A 26,290-nucleotide genomic window follows, 5' to 3' on the forward strand; every position below is an offset into this window, starting at 1 on the left:
TTTATTGTTCTATGTAGGTCTCCTTGTACTTTTTCCTATCTCCATCACATGACATTTCTTATGATTAAATTCAAGTTTCCACTTTAGGCTCCAAGCAAAATTTTATTCAGATCTCTCTCTCTAGTTCCTTACAATCCTCCTGGCTCTTTATAACTCTTAGCAACCCTCCATCATCAGCAAACATAGCTATCTAATCCATTCTGGAAATCATTTATGTAAATCTGGAACATAATTGGTGCCAATATATGTCCTTGTGGTACTCCACTTGTTACCATGCTCCAGCTTGAAGTATTGTCTCTGATTATTGTCTTCATTTGTCTGTCCTTCAAAACAGTCTTGCATCAAACTTAATATTTTACCTTTTAATCTTCCTACATTTTCCAGTTTCCACAGTAGGCTCATGTGTGGTACTTTTTTTATCCAGATATACAGCATCCATCTCTTTCTTGCACCACATCTATCACTCTTTTATAAAACCTCAGCAGATTCATAACACAATTTTGGTCTAAATCTAAATTGTTTATCTGTAATTACCTCATTTTCTTCCAAATACTGCACCAATTTGTTTTTTATTACAATTTTGCAGAGAATATCTATGATGCTAGTTAATGATACTGGTCTGCAGTTTAGTGGTTCCATTTCATCATCTCCTTTACAGATAGGTATTACTGGCTCTTTTCCATTCTTTAGGCACTTTTCTTTCTTCCAACAAACTATTTATCACATTCTAGGTTGGCTCCACCAGTTGGTCTCTACATTCTTTCACTACCCATCTCACACACCATCTGGTCTCATTGCTTTTCTAACATCTAAGTCACTTAGCAACTTGTAGATTTCATATTTTTCCACCTTAATTTCATGTAACCCTTCACATGACACTCCACTTGTAGGCACTACAAAATCTGCTTCTTTTTTAAAATACAGATTTAAAACTCGTAATTTCATTAATTTCCTCGTCATCTTAATATGCCCTTCCACCTCCTTTTGCCTTAACAATGCTATCTCTATGTTTCATTTTACCATTTATGTGTCTATAGAAAAGTTTAAGTTCCTTTCTTCTTCTTTCTTATCCTAAGATATTCATTTCTTGTTTGTTTATATTCTTCTCTATTTCCTTCATTTCACTGCTTCTTTGCCTTCTTCCATGCCTTGCCTTGTCCTTTTTGGCCTTTGCACATCTGGCATTATACCAACTATGTCTGCTCATTTTCACTTTGTACAATGGTACAAATTTAAACACTCTCTCATTGTACTTATCTAATAGTGCTTCATACATTGTTCATCCTTGTCTTTCAACAACTTGTCCCACTTAATACTTCCATAAAATTTTTTGTTGTTCAAAATTTGCCTTTGCATGGTTTAGTCTGCCATTTTTATATTCTTTCCAATCCTTTGCTTTCACCCCTTCTAATTTAGCCTCTATTACAATGTGATCACTTTTTTCCTAATGGGGACAGATACTTCATATTTGACCTGGATTCCAGCTTCCTGGTACACACTCAGCCAAGCACTGAAGGCTGCTCTTCTCCATATCTTGTAGCTTCATCTACCCACTGCTCCAAAGTATTCAGCATTGCTAATTGCATTACCTCTTCACTACATAAATCTGCATCCTCCCCTAGTTCCAACTCCTCCCAATTTACATTCTTGCAATTAAACTCACCCATAAGTTACACTTAAATGAAGTGTTGCTAATTTTTTTACATTTTTTTATCATATTTTTCAAACATCTTGTATCTTCTTATGCTCAATTGTTTTCCATGCATTTGTCTTAGCCAGTATATATGTGACAATAATCTTTCTCTTTTTCTTTTCGCCATCTTTAACTACAATGCCAAAAACTTCTGCCATCCCATCACCGTATTCCACTTCTTCACCAATATTAACACTCCTCTCCACCTTTATCTTTTCTCTCTCTCCTCCAAATATTGCATCCTTCCTCTTCAAATTTTATTTCTATTTCCTCTTTTAATTTGGACTCTGTTAAATATACCATATCCAGCTTGTTATCTCTTAGAACATCCCTTAGTTACAATATACTTGACACAAGCCCATCTACATTTGTGTACATAACTCAGTATATTACATTCCTTCTCATTCTTACTATATTCCCTCTCTATTATTGTTCCTTTTCCCTGGCATTCTTCAACCACCACTTTCTTATCTTTAAATCCACAATTTTCCATGCAAACTCTTTCCCTTGATTCTGTGTCCTTTCTTTGTTTTTTTGCTTAAACTTCTCTCATCTCTCTCAATTTATTCCTCTCATCCTCATTTAAATTTCTTCTTATCCATATATTTTTTTCATTTACATCTCTTCTTACCCATGTATTTTTCATGTCTTCTGCCTTTGACAGTTTCCATGTCCCTACCATTATAGTTTCCACTGCCATTCGAGTGCTAAAACTAATTGTTAGAAGCCTCACTCCATTTACAGCATAATTGCCAAGCCTGTGAACTTCCTCTATTTGCTCCATTATTTCCTCCTCACTCACTGTTGCTGCTACTATTTCCTTTGCTCTCTTAAGTTCCTGTCTTCCTCTTAGTCTTATTGGGTAATTTCTTTTCTTTATCACCAAATATCACAACACACATCTTATATACTATATTCCTTACTATTTGCTCTTTTTTCTTTATTATCCTAACCTTTATTTTTTCAATCTGCTTATCATGTTCTTCCTTTTGTTGTCTCAATATTTCCTTCATATCAAAGTTATGTTTTTCTCTCTTTTCCTTCCAGCTATGGGCTTCCTGTTTTATCATATCTTGCATATCTTGTATTTACCTAGTTGTATTTACCTAGTTGTGAAATACAGCACAAGAGCTACACTAGGCTCATGCCGTCCTGTCTCCATATCAACTTTTATCTAGATTTTCTTTAAATTTATGAATTGTCTTTGCACACTCAGTCTCATCCTTAAGTTCATTCCATAGTTATACTTCTGTAGGGGAAGCTATGTTTCTTGATGTCTCTTCTGCAAACACTCCTTTTCAATTTCCTTCCATGCCCTCTTTTCTCTTAAGAGTATCTGGTATCATGAGGTCTTCTCTGTCCAACTTTTCCATTCCTTCCAATATTCTATATATTGCTATCAAATCACCTCTTTCCCTCCTTTTTTCTAGTGTAGTCAGGTCCAATCTCTTCAACCTTTCCTCATAACTATACTCTCTTAAGCTTGCAGGGATTTTAGCTGCAGCTCTCTGGATTCTAACCTTCTTGTATCTTTTTTCAAACTTGGCAACCACACTAATGCTGCATACTCCAATCTCGGACGTATCATCGTTGTTATCAGTTTCTTTATCATATATTCATCAATATAGGAGAATGCTAACTTGATGTTTCTCAGTTGAATATATGTTTCTCCTATAATTTTGTTAATGTGCTTCCCAAATGATAAATTATCAGTAATAATTACTCCTAGGTCTTTTTCTCCTGATCTTATAGATATTTCTTCATTCCCCTAAGTAATAGTTGCCAACTGGTCTTTTCACACTTTTTCCAAACCTCATCACACTACATTTTTTAGCATTAAACTCCATACTCCACCTCAATGACCATTCATTAATCTTAATTAAGTCCTGATTTAAAGCATTGCAATCCTCTTCATTTGTTACTTTTCTCATAATCTTAGCATCATCAGCAAAAAGGTTCATGTAACTTTCTACATCTTCTGTCCATTTACATAAATTGCAAACATAATAGGTGCAAGTACCGAACCTTGTGGGACTCCACTTATTACCGTTCTCCAGTTCGACCTACTGCCTTTAATTACTGTCCTCATTTCTCTGTTTGTCAAAAAGTCAGTCATCCACTTTAACAGCAATCCACCAAGTCCTCCAATCTTTTCCGATTTCCATATTTGTCTTCTGTGTGGTACTTTATCGAATGCTTTTCTCAAATCTAAGTATATGCAGTCAGCCCATCCATCTCTCTCTTGCACTATATCTATTACTCTTGAGTAGAAACATATCAAATTCGTAACACAAGATCTTCCTTTTCTGAAGCCAAACTGTTTCTCTGTTATCACCTTGTTGTCTTTTAGGTATTTCACCCATCTGTTCTTGATAATCTTTTCACAAATCTTCGCCACCACACTTGTGAGCGATACGGGTCTATAATTTAATGGATCTTCTTTATTTCCAGTCTTGTGGATTGGGTTAATATCTGCCCATTCCCAGTCTATGTGTACTCTACCTTTTACCAGGGTAGTGCTAATTATATTGTGCAATGCTGAGACTAATTGTGAGCTACACTTTTAAAATCCAACTCAAGACACCATCAGGACCCATTGCTTTCCTTACATCCAGGTCTTCCAACATATTCTTTACTTCATCTACTGATGTTTTAATCTCCTTTAGGTTGGTCCCTTTTTCAAACACTGTCCTCTCACCTCTGAAATCATTTTCCTTAGTAAAAAGAGTGGAAGTATCTGTTAAACACTTCAGCTACCTCTTCTGGGTCATCCACTGTCTCTTCTCCAGCTTTTACCGTACTTATTTCATCTTTACTCTTTAATTTTTCATTAATGAATTTATAAAATAATTTTGGGTGGTCATTACATTTCTCCACAACATTCCTTTCAAAATTTTTCTGCTCATCTCTGCGAGTTTTGACATATTCGTTCCTCTTCCTTACATAATTGTTCCACAGGTTCAGTCTCTTGTTTTTCTTCCACATGTTCCACCCTTTTTCTCTCTCCAATCTAGCTGTTGCACATCTCCTGTTATACCAATCCTTTTTGAAAAGGTTCTCTGTTGATCTTTTGTGTACCCATTTCTCTACTCCCTTATTATAAACGTCCAGGAAAGCTGTCCACTTTTCCTCTATGTCTTTCTTTTGAATAACGATGCTCCAATTCACTTCACTGAAATACTTCCTAAGTTGTCCAAAGATAGTCTTGCTGTAGTTTAGCCATTCTCTTCTGTGGTCCTCTTTCCTTATACTGAGGTTATGATCCATAACTGTGAACTGAATCAGCACATGATTACTTTTTCCTATTGGGTGTATATGTATTTAAGGTCTTCTACAATTTCTTGTTCCTTGGTGAAAATTAGATCAACCCTTGAAGGTGCTTTATTTCCCCTAAATCTTGTCATTTGTAACCCACTGTGTCAAGAAATTTTCAATAGCCAGGTCTAGTAGCTTGTTCCCCCATGATGACTCACTGCCTTCTGTGGTCCAGTTCTCCCAAGATATCTCTTTACAGTTAAAGTCCCCCATCAGGAGTATATTGTCATTTTCCTCAAGCAACTCTGCCAAACATGTCCTTGTGTCCTCAAGCATTTTCTTATATTCATCCTCTCTCCAGGAGTTGGAATAGGGGGGAACATAAGTCACCACAACGTTAAGGTATCTTCCAATATTCTGTCTTAAGCTTATTTTCAATATTTCTGCCTCCTCCACCCCATATATGAGATTCCACTAATAAATCCTTCCTAACTAGAAGCATCACACCTCCTCCCCATTTGTTCTTTCTATTTCTCATCCAGAGGTTGTATTTTCCTTCACCAATATTTAATATATCCCCTTCACTTGCCAATTTAGTTTCAACAATTTCCATGATGTCCAGTTTCTCTTTTAAATAGTCTTCTACTTCCAACACTGCCGACATTAGTCCATTCATGTTCGTGTATGCTACTTTTAGTCTTCCCCTTCCACATTTACTTCCCTCCTGTACCACTTTCTCAACCTCATGTCCATAACCCTCCCCAAAAAATGTTTTTTCTCTACCTCTGATTGTTTTCCGTTTTTTTCATTTGCTTCTTTTCTTAGTTCATTTATAGTATCTCTCTCTTCTCTGGTTCTATCTTTTTTAATCCACACTTGTTTGTATTCTTCCACCTTGGCCAGTTTCCAGGATTTACTCAGTGTTTCTTCAGCTGCCACTTGTGACCTAACCCTTATTTTCAAAGGACACTGTCCACCCTCAACATATCTACCTAATCTTTTAATTTCTTCGATCTCTCCAGTTAGCTCTTTTTCTTCTTGTAATGTCCCCACTAATTTTTCCATACATATCTTTTCCTTCTTTTCTCTTTCAGTCCACTGAGGTGTACACTCTTCCTTCAGGCCGAATACCACAACAGTTTTTTTCTTATCCACAGTGTCTCTCACCAAGTTTTCTTTGTTTTATAACTTGAACAACTTTTTCTGTTAACTTTGTGTCATTTACCTGTTTGTTCCTCCACAATTTTCCTAAAATCGATCTTTTCCTCCTCTCATTCTTTCTTCCAATTTTCCTGCTTTACATTTAACACTTTCACTTTGCCTTCATGTTCCATTGCTTTCTTTTCATATACTGTTAGTCTTTTTATGTAGATCGTCGTATGCATCTTTCCACACCTCCCTCTCGATAATCAAAGTTTCCACCATCTTCTCCATCCTGTCAAATCTATCCTTCATTTCCTTAATTTCGGTTTCCAGTGTGATAATTCTCTTTCTCATCATTGCTTCCCCGACCCTTCGGTCCTCTTCCCCAAATCCCGAGAAGTCTCTCTGTCTCGCCTTTGGGACAGTCTCAGTTGTGTGTGTGTGTGTGTGTGTGTGTGTGTGTGTGTGTGTGTGTGTGTGTGTGTGTGTGTGTGTGTGTGTGTGTGTGTGTGTGTGTGTGTGTGTGTGTGTGTGTGTTGTAGTGAGCTGCAGTGCACACAAAACTGAGCTGATAGTAATCCATGTAAAATCAAATCTGAATACTTTTCCCTTCTGGCACCAAGCCATGAATTACCAAATCCATGAATGGTGGACCCACAAATGTTGTAGGCTGGCTGCATATCAAATACAAATAACAAGATATACAATGTTATTTACCACATATAGTTTCAAATGCCTGAACATGACCAGTGTAATTCTGTAGCAATACCAAATCAAATCACTGAGCCAAGAGACATTACCTTGGCATCCATACTCAGTGTAGTTCCAGAATCCTGGGTTGCAGCGGTCACACCTCTGCCCAGTGACCCCATCTTGACATTCACACTGGCCTGTCTGCTCATCGCACTGCCTACTCCTGGACGCAAGCCCACACTGACACGGCTGGCAACCCTTCACAAAAAACACCGACCATATTACTCATGTTGAACTTCATTTAAATATTGTTTACCCAGAATTTGAGTAAGAGATTATATTTCTAGTAAACAATTACCCTCATTTCAGCATCACAACCTAAATATGACTATATGAAACTTAGACTCATCAACTAAAAAAAACTTCCAACTCTTCGTAAAGTTAGATAGGTTGTCAATAAAAATCAAATTATTACTACAATTACTGATGCTGCTATTATTGCTACTGCTGCTATTACTGCTACTACAAATAATTACAAGAAGAAGAAGAAGAAGAAGAAGAAGAAGAAGAAGAAGAAGAAGAAGAAGAAGAAGAAGAAGAAGAAGAAGAAGAAGAAGAAGAAGAAGAAGAAGAAGAAGAAGAAGAAGAAGAAGAAGAAGAAGAAGAAGAAGAAGAAGAAGAAGAAGAAGAAGAAGAAGAAGAAGAAGAAGAAGAAGAAGAAGAAGAAGAAAAAGAAGAAGAAAAAGAAGAAGAAGAAGAAGAAAAAGAAGCAGTGTTTATATCCAGATGTCTGGTCACACATACTAATTTTTCCCCCTATGGAAGCTGGAGTCAAGACCAGTCAGTTCTGGGTGTCAGCTCAAACAAGCCACTGCCTCTGCCTCCCCCCAGACCCTAACAGCCATGTATATGGAGGGCAGAGAGGGTGGCTTGTTTGAGCAAATGCCCAAAATTGACTGGCCTTGGCTCTGGCTTCCAAGAGGGATAGGAATTAGTAGGCACAACTGTACATCTATGTAATAGAACAAATAGAAAAATACTGAAAATTCATTTAAAAAAAATTACTAATGTAATTATGCATGAAATAAGTGGACTGAAACCTTACAGCAGTAGCTGAAGTGGTAGGGTCAAGAGTACCTGTATTAATAATATGCACCAGAGGATAAAATCAAGTCATTCTCCTTTTACCCACCTGGCAGGATGCAAAGCCCCAATGGTCCTGAGCACAGCGGTCACAGTCCTCACCAATCACATTTTCAAAGCACTCACACATCCCAGAGAAGTGCTCACAGTTGCGGGTGCCACACTCATCACAGGAGCAGCCTGTAAATCAAAGATCAAGTTGAAGTATTGCCACTTTTATTTCTAGGCTGTGAGACGAAAGGGAAACAAACTACACATATTGTCTTAACAAAGAAGATTGAAGGCAGGTGAGTGCATTAGGATGTTTCAGTGTAAGACACAAGATGCAAAAATTAAGAATTTAGAGGGAATTTGGAAAACTGACATTTAAAATATCTGGTGACGTATGCAAGATATATGCTGGAAAGGAACAAATGGCAACTTAATTCTGAAAGTGAATGTAAGATGCACTAAAAGAGAGGAAGTGGAAATGGCAGCCAAACACATCTTTTAAACTGAAAAGACGAAGGTCAAATATACAAGGGATATGAGACAAAAAGTGCACCTGGCTGTTCCTGTTGTGTAAAGAGAATTAATGTAGTGTGCATTATGTTTAAGGCATGCATGAAAAATTATGATGGTGGTGATGGTGGTGCCATAACCTGCCTGACTGCCTGACACTATTAAAGCAAGATAATGAAATGAACGTGCAGGGACAATTGTATGAGTGAAATCAATAATGTAACGGTAGTGATGATGGTGACAGCACTCATATGTATGATGCAGTTTGGTGCATCATGTAATCCATTTACTTTGTTTTAAATGTACCTACAAAATTTCCTAAGTTTACATCTTCAATACTCTTGCTCAAGAGAGAGGATATTAATACATGACAATACAAAGTTACTTTCATAATACATAAAAAATGCTCTACCTTGATACATACATTCTTTTTACCTGAGATTAACACAGTAATTATTTTCACTACAAACTTTCAATGACAAAGAATTTTTTACCACATTTCTAATGCTTCTTCACTCAGCTTTCACTCCATACTAAAACAATCAAGGACCATACACCCACTGACAAAGTCTCACCTATGCCATACTCAGACCACCTAAGGTAAGCTTCTCCAAAACCTTCCCCAGATACACGCTGCCTCTTCCTTCCTGGATATCCTTCACCCCTACCACGGGAAGCACTGCCTTGCCGTCCTTCACTCCTGCCACGGGAAGGAATGCCAGAGTGCCTGCCCTGGCCACTTCCTCCCCTTCTCCCTTGGCCATCCCTCTCCAAGGTGCTATAATGAGTGAAGCCAGTGGATGATTCAATCAAGGGAGGGGTAGTGACTGAGGTGGTGTAGGTGCTGGGTCTCCTCGGCTGGGATTGTCGGTCATGGTAGGAGTTTATTTGGTGTGTAGATGAGGTGCTGTATGCAGGTCCTGTTTCCTGTCTTCTGCCACTGTACTTAGTCAAGTCCTGCCACTGGCTGGAGTGCTGGCCCAATACATGTTCCCTTGAAGTAGCAGCTGATCTGGATCCATTTTGTTGGTAAGTGTTTATGGTAACTATCGAATGGTTGGCTCCTTGCACATTGCTCCCATACTGCCTCCAGTAGGCATTCAGTGGCTCATAAATGCTATAGCGTGATGAAGATGGGGAAGATCTGAACTGCGAGTGTCTTTCTGACCATAACTGAGTTTCTGTTCTGGAGCGAGATGGATTGGTTTTGCAAGTGACACGACACTGGGTATGAATAGGTGTACTGTGCTGACATCCTGCATCAACCACCAACACAAAGAATAGCAATACCCAGGACTGCAACATTTCTCCCACTCAGTCTGGGTTCTGAGCAGGCACTGGGCCACCAACCCTGCTTTTATGACTCAGGTCTCTATGAAATTACATATTACCTACCTACACATTCAGTTCTTAATTTCATTGGATGTTTTATTACTTAAAATTTCATATAAGCATTTCAACATTTTGCCAACCACTTTGCAATATCTGGATGATATGTAAATGTACTTAATCAAAATCTATAAACCATGTGGCAACAACAAATGTTAGTGTTGGCTCATCTCTGCCATCAAAGCTAAATATATCACACTCACACTTCCCCCCAATTCTCAGAAAACCAGTGTAATTTCAACAATCTCTTAAATCACAATCTGAAACATATATCTGGATGAACATCCTGAAAATATCAAATATATTCATCATAATGAATGTAGACCATCATTATCAAAGCAAACTAATAACATAAGAAAAAAAGGAATTCAAGGTGTAAACTAACAACACCCAAAAGAACATCATATTTTCATTATCAAATGAAACAAGTAAATAACATGAAGTTATTTCTTTCATCAATTTACCCATTAAGTAGTTAAATAAAATCATATGTTTATATTTGGACGACCAATGACCATATCAGGTCCTGTGGGTCAGTAACGGTTCTATCTACATTCCCCACAGCATTGCATGACACTGATAACAGCACAGGGTGAGAGAGAGAGAGAGAGAGAGAGAGAGAGAGAGAGAGAGAGAGAGAGAGAGAGAGAGAGAGAGAGAGAGAGAGAGAGAGAGAGAGAGAGAGACTCAGTGAGGCAAATGGCCCACTGCCAATTGACCGTGATATATATATATATTATATATATATAGCACACCACTCCCACTTCCTGTTGCTGTGATACCAAGCTGCCAAAACATGAATCATGTATGCCAATGCTTGCCATATATGGTAAACATTACAACAAATATCCTATATTTTCTCTTAGTATTTTTTTAAATAAATATTTAAGAAATTAAAACTGATCAAAAGTAGTTCTAATACACTACAACAAATAAATTACTTACTTTAAAAATTATTTCAATGAAAGACTATGAAAAATAAAGATTTAATGAACTTAAAAATCCATCCAATTATCTATCTATAAACCTGGCAGACACCCACCACGAAATGGACACACACACACACACATCCACAGACACACATACAAAATACATCCACAAGCATTCCTACTTATTTAGCCTCTAGGCACAACATTTTGTCCACATTCTCCATAAAATATATGCAAGGATACATATAAACTTGACATTTGCAACAAGTAGCATCAACCAAAAAAAAAATCAATAAAAATAAAAAAAAAATTTAAAAAAATAAGAAATATGAGAGAAAAAAATAAATAAATATGTAACATAGATAATACCTTCACTTTGATTCCTATCTTGCACCGTAATTTACACAGAGAATCAAGCAGTGATTGGGTGACTTAAGCTGTTCCTCCCTCAACATTTCTTTCTAAATGTCACCAGAACATGAAATTACCTATAAAACCTTTTATTTCAGTGCACCTACCTGTCATCAACCCACTAAGACCAGCTTTTGCCCTTGCATAAAAGCTGCACAAGTATTAATGAATCCAATACATGTGCAGTGGTGGGAGTCAAGGTTGACCAAGCTTCACTAAGGCAACAGTAACCATTATAGCTTGACAGGTGTACCCAAGTCTCCTGTCAGGTCTTCAATACAACTTCTCCCTCTCATGGATACATTTAAAACATGAGGTATTACACACAAGAAATTGTCACACAACATTCCTCAAAGAGGTATGTAAGTAAATTTGATCAAGTGCCTTGGTCAGTATAATCTGAAACTACTTAAGAACTGATGAGAGACAATCATGTAACAAAATGAGATGCTTCTGATACGAGTATATGGTTTATAGTCACACACACAATACTGGATCATTCTTCCTACTTGACATCAAGTCCATAAACTTATTTCTTATCTCTCTTACCATTCTATCTTGAAAAGGCTGTGGTCTGAGATTTCATGTATTATCTCTGCCTCCTGAGACATATGGTTTATTTTCTTGTAAATACTCAGCTCAGGATGTCCTCACTCAAAATCATTAAGGGAACTATATGCTCAGGGAACTCACATACCTGCATTAATTCCAAACAAGTACACACCTCCAAACAATCACTTTCCAATACTGAAGAAACATGTATGAACAAAAGCTCAATCACAATATAAAAAGAAGAGAGAGAGAGAGAGAGAGAGAGAGAGAGAGAGAGAGAGAGAGAGAGAGAGAGAGAGAGAGAGAGAGAGAGAGAGAGAGAGAGAGAGAGAGAGAGACTATGACACTTACGTTCACAATTTTTGAGGGCAACAGCATCTCCAAAGTATCCTGGGGCACACCTCTCACAGGCATTGCCATAGGTGTTGTTGAGGCAGGCAAGGCAATGGCCAGTAATGTAGTCACACGCATTAGGATCATTTGGATTGATGTTCTCATTGCACCGACAAGGTTGGCATCTCTGCCCTGTGAGAATAAGAGATAGAACTAAGTTCGACATTCCTACTAGTACATAAACCTACCATTTATTGTTTAAGGGAAACACATCACAGATTCTGAATAGTTTTCCTTTTTCAAGTTTATTAATTTCAGTACAATCCATCAAGCATGTTACTCTGAATAAAAATTCACTTCAGTCATATACAAAATCCATATAATATCATGGACAATAATTAAGTAACCTTCAACATTCACTTTCACTGTTTAGCATTCCAATTCAATCTTAAGACCTTAATTTGCTGAGAATCTTGAGTCACTGGGTTTAGCAAGGACCGTCAACAGATCAGACTGGAGAAACACCTGACACTGTGAAAGAGAATGCAGAAGGTTGCTTGGCTTGTGAGTATGGTTGCACAGTGTGTCCATTCTTTCATACTAACCAAGAATCTCAGGCTGGCCGTAGTATCCTGCAGCACAGTGTTCACAGCGCTCCCCAACATAACCCTCCTTGCAGTCACAGCGTATAGATTGGCCATCATCCAGGAAGTCACAGCTCTCAGCAAAACTATACAGAATAAATGTTTTATACAGTTATTTAAAGTGGTTCCATATTCTACAAAAATGTTTTATACAAGAATCAGTTTCAGGCAACTATCTCCACCTATCACACTGAAGGCTCTTCCAGACAGACAGACATTTCCAAAAGTTCTCATTCTTACTTGTTTGTCTTGGAAGGCAGAGGACAAGCACAGATGAGGCAGTCGTAAGGAGTGCCCTTAGTGGCCTTCCCATGGTATCCTGTGGCACACATCTCACAGTGGTCACCCACAGTGTTGTGCTGACAGTTCTGCCCAGACAAATACAAAGCTAATATGTCTAAGGATGCAACACAATATCATCAAAAAAGCTTTTATTAAATACCTATATATCTTGAATGGCATGACACCACTCCCGTAAGTTTGTCAACAGTTTTTTTTTTTTTTATGAAAGGGACTCTGGCCAACGACAAGAAAACTTGAGAGGAAGAAAAGAAAAAAGAAAACACTAAAAGCACCAGTCCTTGATGTGGACAGTTTGAAAGCAGGTCCAAAATTACACAGGAAAGTGTCCTGAAACCTCCCTCTTGAAAGGTCAGATCAGTGGTTCCCAGAACTGTCTTACATGACACTCCCTTTTGCTCCTAAATGATTTGCATCTGACCTTCACCCACTTTATTGTGTCTGAGTGTTCAAATGAGTGAGGCTGGTATTGGTGGTGTGTACAAAACACATAAAGAGAGCTGAATTAATAGAAAACAGATTTGAGTAATTGATTGAATTATACTTTCCACAAGTGTAAGGACAGATACTTGTTACTTAAGAACACTAGAAAATAAAGGAAGCTGCAAGAAGCCATCAGCCCTACTTGAGACAATCCCTGATTAAAACACACCTGCCTATTTTCACTTGTCATTCCCATCCATAATTTTTGTGGAGTAATTTTATTACATACTTTTACTTTTAAACAATCATTTCTGGGCAGATGATTTCACACTCCTCTGTATCCTCCTCACTCAACCCTCATGTGATACACCCCAAGTTAAGGAACCACTAGTTTATCTTAGGCAGGAGGAAATGCAGAAGCAAGCAGGGGCTCCAGAGCTTATCAGTAAAAGGGATGAAAGCTGAGAATACTGGTTAATGCTAGCATTATGGAGGTGGACAGAATATGGGTAAGAGGATGTTGAATGCTTTGTGCAGCAAGGGTGGGGAGGCATGAAATTAAAGTCAGGAGAGCAGTTGGCATAAGTATGGTGGTAGAAGATACTGAGCTGCAACTGCGTGGCAAAGGGTGACAGAGACTGAACATAGAGGAATTGAGAAAACAAAAGAGTAATTAATAAAAAAAAAAATATATATATATATATATATATATATGAAATGTTAGCTTATTCAATAAAATTGCAATGCTTTTGTCATTTACAGAAAATAAGGAAATCACTTGTTGGCTTATTCATTAAATTTGTAGAGATTATATATCAGTAAGCAAACTAGCTAATAGCTACAATGCCTGACAAAGACATGTAAGTGTATAAGCAAGAGAAGTGAATGGAATAAGTTGGCATGTGAATATATGTGATCAAGCAAAAGTACTTTCTCCTTTGTTTCAGCTGTTGTCTTCTATCTCTAAAGAAGGCAACAGCTGAAACTTTACAGAACTAAAGTACTTTTGCTCCATCCTGTGTTTCCTCTCACTACCATATTGTACTAACTAATCATAAATTCTTCCTAATCACAGTACACAACAGCACCCACCAGACACCGGCCTGTCTCCCTGTCACAGATGTCGGAGTGGCCATTACACTGGCAGGGAACACAGTAGCCTCCGTAGGGTCCACGCTGGGCACGGTAATAGCCAGGGGCACAGTCCTCACAGGATGAACCTAAAGGGATGAAAATAAAATAAAATAAAAAATACAAATGACTTACAACAACTTAACACATCTGCAAGAACTTATCTTTGCACCATGCTGACATCCCCAGTGATTTCCTTACTTTCTGAGGATCTGATCAGTTGGAAATATTTTAAGACAGTTTCAGATAATTTTGTTGAGATATTTTCTTCATGCTGTGAAACTCTGACTCACCTTCATAATTAACTGGGCACTGACACAGCTCAATGGAGAGAGCCTGTCTAAGACTGTGTCTTTCACCTTGTTTGGCTGGCACATCAAGACTCACATTAAACAACCTGTAAAAAAATAGTAATGGAGTCAAGTCCTAATCAAATACTAAAAAAGGAAAGAAAACTGCTGCCTTCATCACTAGCATCACTGTTTTCAATCTTACCTGGCCTCAAAGGAGCTGCTCCAGTAGTTGGCTCGAATGTACACTGCTTCAAGTCTGTACAGCAGCATCATGAATTGATCTCGCTCAAGAGGAACCCCTTCAATAAACAAATAGAAAACAGGATAATTTGTAGTAAAATTTTGTGATCTAAAATTATGCCAGCAACCTAAATTTACAAGAAAAATCTGAACCAAACTGAAAATTTTACTGGGGCTTGTGTAATAATTTGGACTAATGCTATCATACTAAAGCTAACTCCTACCAACAGGTAAATATAAACAGAAGTTATAGAGTTGTGATTTTGCTCCTATGGAAGTGTGTGTGTGTGTGTGTATTTACCTAGTTGTACGAGTCGTATTTACCTAGTCGTATTTACCTACTTGTACTGTACAGGGCATGAGCCAAAACACATTTTGTCCTGTCTCCATAACCATATTTATCCATGTATTTACCTAGTTGTATTTACCTAGTTGTAGTTTATGGGAGGGGAGTAATCTCATAGTATGCCATCTCTTTACCTATCCAATTTGGTCTTAAAAGCATGGACAGTTTCGGCATTCACAATGTCTTCACTGAGTTCATTCCATTAGTTCTTCTACAGTTTAACTTTCTTGAACTTCTTACTATGTCCCCTTGTACTCTGTATGTCTAAATTTATAAAACATTCTTTGTCCACATTTTCCATACCATTTATCATTCTATTTTCAAGGGTAAGAATTTCCAACATTCTTAATCTCTCTTCATGGGTCGAATTTCTCAACTCTGGAACTATCTTAGTGACTGCTCTTTGTACTCTTTCCAATTTTATAATATTCCTCCTTGTATGAAAGTGTGTGTGTGTGTGTGTGTGTGTGTGTGTGTGTGTGTGTGTGTGTGTGTGTGTGTGTGTGTGTGTGTGTGTGTGTGTGTGTGTGTGTTGTACAGGACATGACCCAAAGCTCATTTTGTCTTGTCTCCATAACCATATTTATCCATGTGTGTGTGTGTGTGTGTGTGTGTGTGTGTGTGTGTGTGTGTGTGTGTGTGTGTGTGTGTGTGTGTGTGTGTGTGTGTGTGTGTGTGTGTTGTACAGGGCACAAACCAAAGTTCATTTCTTTCTGTCTCCATAACCATATTTATCCAGCTTCTCTTTAAACATGTGTACACTGTTTGCCACAACCACCTCTTCCTTCAAATCATTCCAGATTTCAATAGTTCTAAACGGGAAGCTGTATTTCTTGATATCGCTTAACATCCATTCTTCTTTTATCCTCATGCCCCCTCATCTGTGTCTCTCCATCCTCCATCTGTGGTACCGAGTCATTTGTCTATTTTTTCTATACTGTTTACTAATTTGTACATTATTATCAGGTCTCCTCTTTTTCTTCTCTCTTGTAGTGTTGGTAATCCAATCTCTTCAAGTCTTTCTTCATAGCTTAAGTCTTTCAATTCTGGTACCATCTTTGTCACTATCCTCTATATTCTTTCCAGTTTCTGCAAATAATTTTTTCTATGTGGCGCCCAAACTCCTGCTGCGTATTCCAACTTAGGATGTATCATGCTTTTTATAATTTTCTTCATCATTTCTCTATCTAAATAGATAAATGCCACCTTAATGTTTGTTAACATGCTGTATGTAGAGCCAAATATTCCATTTATGTGCCTTTCAGGTGATAGTGTCCTGAATCATTACTCCCAAATTTTTTTCATTATTTTTCATTATTATTTCTCCTCCCATTTTGTACTTCCACAAGGGTCTCTTTTTACTTTTTCCTATTTCCAACACATGGCATTTTCTGTCATTAAATTCAAGTTTCCATCTTTAGCTCAATGCATGTATTCTGTCAATATCCTTTTGTAACTTCTTGCAGTCATTTTTATCTTTTATTATTTTCATTATTTTTGCATCATCAGCAAAAAGATTTATATAACTATTTAGATCCTCTGCCATACCATTTACATATATTTGGAACATAATAGATGCCAACACAGATCTTGGCATTTGTCACTTCGTGCCAACTTGAATTAGTGTCTCTGATTACTATTCTCATTTTCCTCCCTTGTAAATAATCCTCCATCCATCTCAATTTTGCTCCCTTTAGTCCTCCTCCATTCTCCAGCTTCCACATGAGGCTTATGTGGGGAACTTTATTGAATGGTTTTTAAAGATCCAGGCATACCGCATCAACCCTGACCTGACCTGGAGGTCAGGGCGAGGACCAAGACGAGGCCTAAGTCAGCGAATTTTCTGTATGGTTGGTGTAAGGATATGAAGGATGCTTGTTATGACATGATGCTAAGATGAGGCTGATCTTATCGCTGTCATTAATGGATAACGACGGATAGGGTAGGAACCCAGGCAGTAACTGAGGATTATAGGGACACTTTGCTGAGGACACTCATGCATGGAGGACATGTGTTGCTGCAGAGACAGAAGTAGACAGACCTACCTAGAACACCTGTCAGAAAGGGCGTGTGCATTACTTAATGATTACCCCAAGACCCAAACAGGTAAGTTTAACAACTGTCTGTGTAAGAATACATTATCCCTTAAGTAATGTGCAGAATCATACCTGTATTACACAAATTATTCATACAGAATACTGTCTATGATCATTAATGTATGTCTTCAGGTTTTGACCAGATTCAATAAGCAATTTGTGTCATTGTGTGGGTCTGAAACAACCTTCACCGCCTGCTAGCAGTAATACCTTCTTTCAATGAGCTGCTAATTCTATCCCATATGGGTTCCTCCATTTGTTCTTTGCATTCTTTTAATATCCATCCATTTACTTGATCTGATCCCATAGCTTTTTCTAACATCCAGCTCTTCCAGCAGTTTCTTCATTTCTTGTCTCTTTACTTGTATCTCCAGTATTCCCTCATTCTGTGATATCACTTTCAGTGCCACAAATTCAGTTTCCTTTGTAAACATACTGAAAACTCTCATTCATTAGTTCACTCATCTCCACAGTAGCTTCATAAATTCTTTCTTCCCTTTTAAACTTGTTTATGCCATTCTTATATTTCATTTTCCCATTTACATATATGTAGAAGAGTTTGGGTTCTTCCTTGCATATTCTTACTTTGTCACTTTCAAAGTGTGTGTGTGTGTGTGTGTGTGTGTGTGTGTGTGTGTGTGTGTGTGTGTGTGTGTGTGTGTGTGTGTGTGTGTGTGTGTGTGTGTACACATGAGGACTCTAGCTACATAGGACCAGAAATGGCCTACTAGACTGCACAATAAAAGATGGTAATCATGCAAGAAAATGGACAGTAAGAACTCATTACCAATTTGTTTCATGCAAAAATCACAAATATCAATGCAAAGATATTTAAAAATACAGTACATGACTAAGACTGAAAAAAAGTACTGTTGCTCAAACAAACACTATATACATTGATCAAATGATTATATCTCCAACGTACCCAACGATATTTTGACTGTATGCTCGTAGTGTTTACAACAGTTTATGCACAACCACAAATATAAAAAAGTAATTAGATAACTATGACTTTAAATCTCTATTCAATTAAATGGCACATGCGAATATTTTTGTTTTTAGATATTGCAAAAATACTAATACTCAGAGCTCTCCTGTAGTACTAACCTGACAGAGTTCTAAAGTTGTGTTCTGTCAGCCTGATCTCATTGGTGAAAACTTGTGGTGAGGTTGGTTCAGTAGGAGAAAAGTGTTGTGCAATAACATCACCTCCCTTAAGCAGGACATTGGGGCCACTGATTTCAGTTCCTGTAAAGAGCAGGGAGTTATATTAATAATCACTACCATCACCAACATGACCAGAAATGACATGACACTAAACATCTATTAATACTAAATAAAAGATCAATTCTAATAAAATCACATATAATGGAATTGTGTTTCAAGAAGACCCCTGTATTAGGAATATGTGACAGAAAATTTCAAGGTCAAACATTAAATAAGGAAACAGGAATGTCTTCATGGATTTGATATTAAGAAAGGAAAATGTGATTATATGCAACATTCAGGTAACTATTAAGTAATGAACTACATATCTAATACCTTATAAATACTAATATATTACTGCAAAATCTGACAGTCCACACACTTCATCACCAAATCACCTTTGTTTGCCCGGACAAACACAAGGGAGTAGCGTAGGAAGCCACCATAAGATTTCACATGATTGCCAAGGGTGGGCAGAGCAGTGAAGAAGATCTGAGCTCCTGGGAAGTAGTTCTCCACTCCTTCCAAATCTTGCTGTATGAGTTCTTGGTAGTAGACTGGTGGCTGGGAAAGTGTGCTGAAGGTGAGGGTGGGGACTCCCTGGAAATCCTGTGCCTGCTCCACCACCACCACACTCCACCTTGTTATATCATCAGCCTGTTGGAAATTGAAAAATTAATCATCACCACCATCCTTAACATCTTTCCATATTTCTATTATCGTCATTCCAAGGTGTTGTGATGATCAAGATATATGAAAAAGGAATAACCTATGTTCTAACTAACACTAATATTAGGGACAAACCACAAAATACAAGGCCTTACCATCACCTCTGCCCAGTATGCATCAGCAGAGGAGCAATAGTCAGTTTTACCAAAGCAGAAGCACTTAGTACAGCCATCTGGATTGCTCTCCTCCAGGTTGTAAGATCCTGCCCGACAAGAGTCGCAAGAGCGTCCTTGGACATTGAGCTTACAGTAACACCTTGCATCTTCCTGAGAAAAAATGTCATACATTTTCATAGTGAATCCTGTCTGCAAGGAAAATTTTAATTTTTCTTAAATTATGATAAATCACATCAATATATAACAATTGGATAAAAAATTGATTATTCATCATTCTGAGAGAAGAAAAAGAAATCTTTCATTTAGAAATCTTCACTAGGAACTTAACTCATAGGAGGATCACCAGCCAAGGGCAACAAAAAAAAAAAAAAAAAAAAAAAAAAAAAAAAGGGCCCACTTAGATGCTGGTCCCCAAACAGTCAAAAGCAATTTAGAATTTCAACTGAAGGGGGTGTGTGTAATTAGGTGCATGTAGTTTTGTGTGAAGGAAGAGAGTTGTCTTTAGAGGGTAGGCTGTGACTGCCTGCTTGCTTGTTGTGAAACACAAAGGGAAATGTTCAGTGAGGTCACAGCTGAGTTACTGATGAGTTCACATCATCCCCTGATGCATTGTTTGAGATCTCACTAGGAGTAGTTATTGTTTTGGCAGGTGTCTACTGCCTCGTCCAAATAAGGGTAAGCCAGAAGCTTTTATTAGGTTAGTCTGATAGACCAATGTAATGACTATTCTATAAGGAGAGAAGGCATACCTTACCAATATACAAGTACCAAGCTGATACCAACTCATTAATTTCTGACTCTACATCATGACTCTTTATCCTTAACAAGTACGACAATTTTTTTTCAAATCACACTAAATTACCTGACTGCAAATGTCTGCTTCGCTGCCTCGCAAGTCACATTCACACAGCTGGCAGAAAGCAAAGCCCCAGTAACCAGCTGCACACCGGTCACATCTGTAAGTTTATCAAACATATATGTCACTAATTTACATAACAAATGTCTAGCAGTCACTGGACAACAATTACTTTGTTACTAAAACACTTTCATTCATCCAAAGGAATCGGATACAGAGTTCCTTTCAAATAAGTGAAAGATAACAAAACAAAGGGGTCCAGGTGGTCTGTCAGGGTCCTGCCCACCACTCCCTCCCTCTCACAATCCATCTTGCCTCCTCCTCATTCTAGTCCTCATTCTGCTTGTAAACTACCCATGAGATTTCAAAATCTTCATATTATAATAAATATATTAGAATCTCCACTTACCTCAAAAATTTCAAATCATGCAAATGGATATGTTACATGACCAGGTCTACAAGTATCAAGAAGTTTCAAAGGCTGAATTCCTTTTCCCATTACACTGTTTAATTTTAGATGTTATCTTGTACTTTTTTCTTGTTTCATCCTCTCTGTATCATTGCTCTTATAATGAGACAGTTAGTTAATTAGATGCTTTGTTCCAGCTACCAACCTTTAAAAGAGAGAGGTCACCTAAGTATAAAGATAAACAGATAAACCATTTTACATGAATCAAACACCTTAACCTTAGTCACCGCTTACCCACTCACACAATATGTTAGTTCATCATCTTCAGCATAAATCACAAACACATCTCAAACACACTTCACTGTCCCATCACATGACATAAGTGACCCTCATCATCCTCAGCACAGACTCACCTGCGACCCACCACGTTGTCCTTGCAATTACACTGGCCAGACTGAAGGTCACACTGCAGGTTGCCAGCTCGCACACCCAGGGGTGAGCATTGGCACTCCTCACAGCCAATGATGGGGTCATAGCCATAGGTGTAGGGCGCACAGCGGTCACAGCGTTCACCCTCCACTCGGGGTGGGCAGATACACTCGCCTGAGGATGAGCATTGGGGTTTGCTTCAGTTATAATTCAGTAAATAAATAACATTACGAATCACAACATAAAACATACCCTATTTCAAATGCTGATCAACTAACTTATTACTTTAATGAATTTTTATCCATGTGGACGATGGTAGTACCTAAAGGATATTCAATAGGATGTGGTATGGGCTATGGTGTAAAGAGAACAAACCTACAACATAGGATAATGCAAACCTGCCCACATAATCTGACCTCTTTCAGTATTAATAATGAAGTAAAACTGTGAAAACTGAATCTACCAATATGCAACTGTGCACTCAAAACAAAACAAAAATCTAAGGACATCCAAAGTCATTTCTTGATGTGATCTAAATAATCATCTACTAGCAGGAGACCCATTGCTAAGGCTGTAAGGAATGTGAAAACCTGTTGGGTGAATTCACGTACACTTATATTGTTTTTCCCACATCAAAAATTTCCAGTATCAAGTCCATTATGTAGTACATTCTCACATTATAGTTCTAAACACAATTCCACCCACCAGTCTCCGGTTCACAAAGGGCAGTGGAGGGGCAGGCACAGGGCCGGCACTCAGGGAAGCCATAGTAGCCAGTCTTGCAGCGATTGCACCTTTGGCCAATGATGTTGGAACGACAAGGACACTGGCCACCAAACTTTTCACACTCAAAGCTGACCGAGCCATAGAAGTCACATTGACAGGGGAGGGCACCACTGTTGTAGTCCATGGTCAGCTCAAATGTTGCTCTCTTACAGAATTCTGGAATGACAAGATCACCATGGTTAATTACAGGTGCAATCTGCAGTGTTCATGTTTAATAAAATTTTCAAAACTTCTGAATGAGGTCTACTCTCCACTTGTTTCAAATTTTTAAGTGGCAGGTAAATAACTTTAAAAAAAACATTTGTAATGTCTTACAATTCTTTTGCTTCTTAGTGCAAAAGCTACTCCTGTAACTCAGTATTTTTCATCTAACAACAAAATTAAGTAAAATCAAACTGATGCAAAAAAAGTTATGATGAATACACCATTTTGCATCCTTATATCTCATTTTACAATGGATAACTTCCTATTAAAATAAAATATATTATTATTCAAGCAGAGATACAACAAACTTGACCAGTACCTGAAGAATTAGTGCCGACAAAGAAGTTGTTCTGACCACAATACTTAATGAACTCAGCCGTTCTGTCCACTGGCAACTCGTGCATGATCTCTTGAGTGAACTGCTGAGCTGGCACTACCAAAACATAATCAACCCAGATGGATTTCTGGCTGGGCTCCTGGAGAAGAACAATGTGGTATGACCTTTGAATTAAGGCAGAATAGTACTTTAAGCATGAATGTGAATATAAGGTAAGTGTGCATCAGGAGACATCTTTTTCTTATATATCAATCCTTTAACTTAGTTTGCCTCAATTGTCCATATGAAATTTTCCTTTTATTGAATTGAATTTTTTTCAAAGACATATATTCCATAATCTGATATTTCTTTACATTTGTGTTACACCGCCATACCAATGTGTTAATAGTCCATCACAAAGTTCCTGTTCATATTGATTTTTAATGCAAATATGGTCCAGATCTGTAATAAATAAGTCATTTGTTGCATTTTTAATAAAATTTGTCTCCTTTTTATCCTTGGATGACCAACCTTTTTTTTCTTCAAGACAGAATCATCTATAAGGATAATCATTACCTTGGTCTTGCCGAGTACTTATTTTAGATCAATTATTTTCTCTCCCTTTCCCAACTTAAGATCCTTATTTTCTTTCACAAAATGTTACTAATCATTAAAATTTTCTTATACATTATCTAGTTTCCTAGTAATTCATCTTTGTAATATGTAAAATACTCAAAGCTATCTTATGGCAAACTTTTTTATGAAGACCAATATCTACCAGTCCATCACCACACCTGACACAAAACTTGTGCTTTCCTATGGTTGCTGTCATTTCTTTTCTAATAAAAGTACAGTAATATCTAACATACCACAATATACTGTTACCCTGAGATTGTTGTGAGATGTGAAATGCATGAGATACATGACTTCTGTAGAAGCTATTACCTTAAGAGACAGAACAAAATTTTCCAGGATGTCAAAACCATATGAGCCATCCAGCTGCTGGATAACAGCGCGGCAGCCGGAGGTGCTGGGGCAGTGTGGGACCTTCAAGGTTGCTTCATAGAACTGTCCATTCTGGATGAGGACATCCACCTCAAACTCTGTTATGGGAGATGCCATATTGAAAGGTTAATAACAAGATTTTCACTCATATAATGTAAAATTTACAGCAGCATTGCATAATATAGAAAACTCTGACACAAAATGATTAGCTATTTTACTATAGGGTTTGAAGGAAGTACTTCAGAAAAATCAATGATCAAAGCATCATCCAGTTCCTGTACCAATATATACAAGGTAATGTATTTTCATGTAAACTTAAAACTAATCAATATTATTTCACACACATTAAAATAATAAATCATTAGTTCACTTCAAAATATTAAGATAATTTTCATTTAAAACAGCCATGCAAAAAAATATATGTACAAGACATAAATGAAGTTCCATCTAACCTTCATTCCTTGAGTGAGTGAGCAGCACATTCAACTCATCATCTGATAAAAAGTATGTACACCATTACACAAAGACACTGCAAATATCCACCATCCTTTTGGGAAAATATATTCAATGAATAAAACTTCCTTAAGCATCAAGCAAAAGCACAATGGTACTTGAGGAAACAAAAGTAACCAGACAATTATACAAGACAAGACATAATATACAACACAAAAGCACAGAAATTTATAATGAATTTACAAGACGTCCCTCAAATTTCTATAAAACCTCACAAATTTTCATGCTAACTGCTCTTCTAATCTTGCTAACAGCAAGCCTCCCCTCCTCACACAGCCTCGCTGCACAAGACTTTCTTCTTTCTCTCACCCCTAATTTGACCACCTCTCTAATGCAAGAGTTAACCAGTATTCAGTCACCCCTTTCTCTGGTAAGCTCTGGAACTCCCTGCCTGCTTTGGTATTTCCTCCTTCCTATGACTTGAACTCTTTCAGGAATTCTCTGTAGGGCCTGACATTGTTTTTTTTTTTGTTTTTTGTTTTTTTGGCCCCTGGCCAGTGGCCTTCTTGCATAAAAAAAAATAAACAAATAAAAAATACAAAGAAACAAATGTTTTATATTCATATATTGATACTTTTCTACCATTAGTTTGTAAGTTTACTGGAGATGAAACTTTCACTTTCAATAGTATATATCCTCATTTAATTTTTTGCCTGACTTTGTAACATGAGAATAGTATATAATTATTTATTTTTTCCATAATTATTGACAAATGTAAAAATGTTTATCTCACCAATAATAATCATAGCCATGAAATCATCCTACCAGCCACCATCACTAATCTGATCTTGTTTATGCATTCTTGAAAACTAACAAACCAGAGCAGCAAAAATTAATATTTGTTCTGAATGGCAGGAGCTTCTATTTCAAGAGCTAATAAATTTGTGGAATCATAAATATAATTTAACCTGTATGGGACACAAGTTATTCCAAGAAAGTAGACACACTCACCTAGAGTATATATATATATATATATATATATATATATATATATATATATATATATATATATATATATATATATATATATATATATATATATACATTCACTACTTTTTGGAAAACCTTTCTAAAGAAAATACTTCATTGCAGAAAATACTGCACTACATAATCATTTCAGATTTCCCAGTTAAAATGCCTTTAATTCAAATTTTCTCCTGGGTCTTATTTTAGAATCCTTGGTCTGTTCTACTGTCATGTACATAAAAATCACTCAGAATATGATCAGTTATAAAAAAAAATCCAATTTCCTACAAAGAAAAATCTTTAAAAATTCACAGCATAAAAATGGGCAAGAGGCATAGCATAAATGAATGCAAGGATGACTGGAGACTGTCAGAGCCACTCACTATTACTAGATGGAGACACACATTTAGAGATAGTCATAGTCACAGTACTTATGAGACCAGACTAAGAATGTATTTTAATTGATTTAAATCATTCCAATATCTGACATGAGAGTTAACCTAAGATAAGTAAGACAGATTAAACATCCTCTCACCGGGATGGAGTGGCTGGAAATAGTGCACGATGAAGACATATCTGCCAGCATATTTCAGCTTGCCTGTGATGTCCACCATTGGATCACTTTGGTTCAAGAACACCAACATTGTACCATTGCTGACACCTTCTGGCAACTCCTCCACCATCTTCCCCTCCAGGTTGGACTCAAATTCAACCTAGTCAAATTAGAGATGGGGATGGGAGCGGGAAAAAAAAAATCTAGGCATATGCATTCAAGCTGAAAATACACTTCAGGTTGTTTTGATAGGATGAAAGAAGTAATTACTCATATGAACAGGCTGATCTAGTATATTTCTAAAATAATTCATGAAAATGTGTCTCATAAAAACTCAGCATACCTTGGTAGACTCAGGAGGAGAGGGATAGTGTGTCTCAATACACTCCCCATCCAGCCTGGTGCACCTCCGCTGGGGCCGCACAAGGTCATCATGCCAACTGTCATAAGGCACAGCCACCACAGACTCTATGGCAATGTTAGTGTTGGTCTCACCCTGCTCAGGACATCAAGCAACATGTAAGGATATGACAGGACACTCCTTCATAGAGATATTTTTCACTCATCAATTATTCATTTATACTTTTGTTATCAAGTATAATAGAAGACACTAAACATCAAGTAAAGAACTGATGAAAATCATTACCCAATTTATCTTAAATGAAAAAGGCTAAAAACAACTACTCC

General features: G+C 37.3%; 1 protein-coding gene across 11 annotated transcripts in view; it reads right to left on the bottom strand.

Moving 5' to 3' along the window:
- The window catches only part of LOC135089564 (laminin subunit alpha-like), a 91,428-nt gene that overhangs the window by 42,849 nt on the left and 22,289 nt on the right, over positions 1-26,290 (bottom strand). For 10 of the 11 annotated variants that reach the window (XM_063985278.1, XM_063985277.1, XM_063985275.1 and 7 more), the window contains 19 exons: positions 25,947-26,099; positions 25,586-25,763; positions 24,024-24,065; positions 23,512-23,669; positions 22,570-22,726; positions 21,966-22,202; positions 21,245-21,434; positions 20,429-20,522; positions 19,546-19,716; positions 19,120-19,378; positions 18,623-18,763; positions 15,036-15,132; positions 14,834-14,937; positions 14,502-14,629; positions 12,927-13,054; positions 12,648-12,772; positions 12,061-12,234; positions 7,977-8,107; positions 6,892-7,042 (listed from right to left, as the gene is read on the bottom strand). In XM_063985278.1, the coding sequence (XP_063841348.1) occupies positions 6,892-7,042; positions 7,977-8,107; positions 12,061-12,234; positions 12,648-12,772; positions 12,927-13,054; positions 14,502-14,629; positions 14,834-14,937; positions 15,036-15,132; positions 18,623-18,763; positions 19,120-19,378; positions 19,546-19,716; positions 20,429-20,522; positions 21,245-21,434; positions 21,966-22,202; positions 22,570-22,726; positions 23,512-23,669; positions 24,024-24,065; positions 25,586-25,763; positions 25,947-26,099 (2,818 nt within the window). The remainder of the gene's footprint in view (positions 1-6,891; positions 7,043-7,976; positions 8,108-12,060; positions 12,235-12,647; positions 12,773-12,926; positions 13,055-14,501; positions 14,630-14,833; positions 14,938-15,035; positions 15,133-18,622; positions 18,764-19,119; positions 19,379-19,545; positions 19,717-20,428; positions 20,523-21,244; positions 21,435-21,965; positions 22,203-22,569; positions 22,727-23,511; positions 23,670-24,023; positions 24,066-25,585; positions 25,764-25,946; positions 26,100-26,290) is intronic. The other variant, XM_063985273.1, reaches the window with a different exon arrangement.

The sequence above is a fragment of the Scylla paramamosain genome, chromosome 33, assembly GCF_035594125.1.
Source record: "Scylla paramamosain isolate STU-SP2022 chromosome 33, ASM3559412v1, whole genome shotgun sequence".
Lineage (NCBI taxonomy): Eukaryota > Metazoa > Arthropoda > Malacostraca > Decapoda > Portunidae > Scylla > Scylla paramamosain.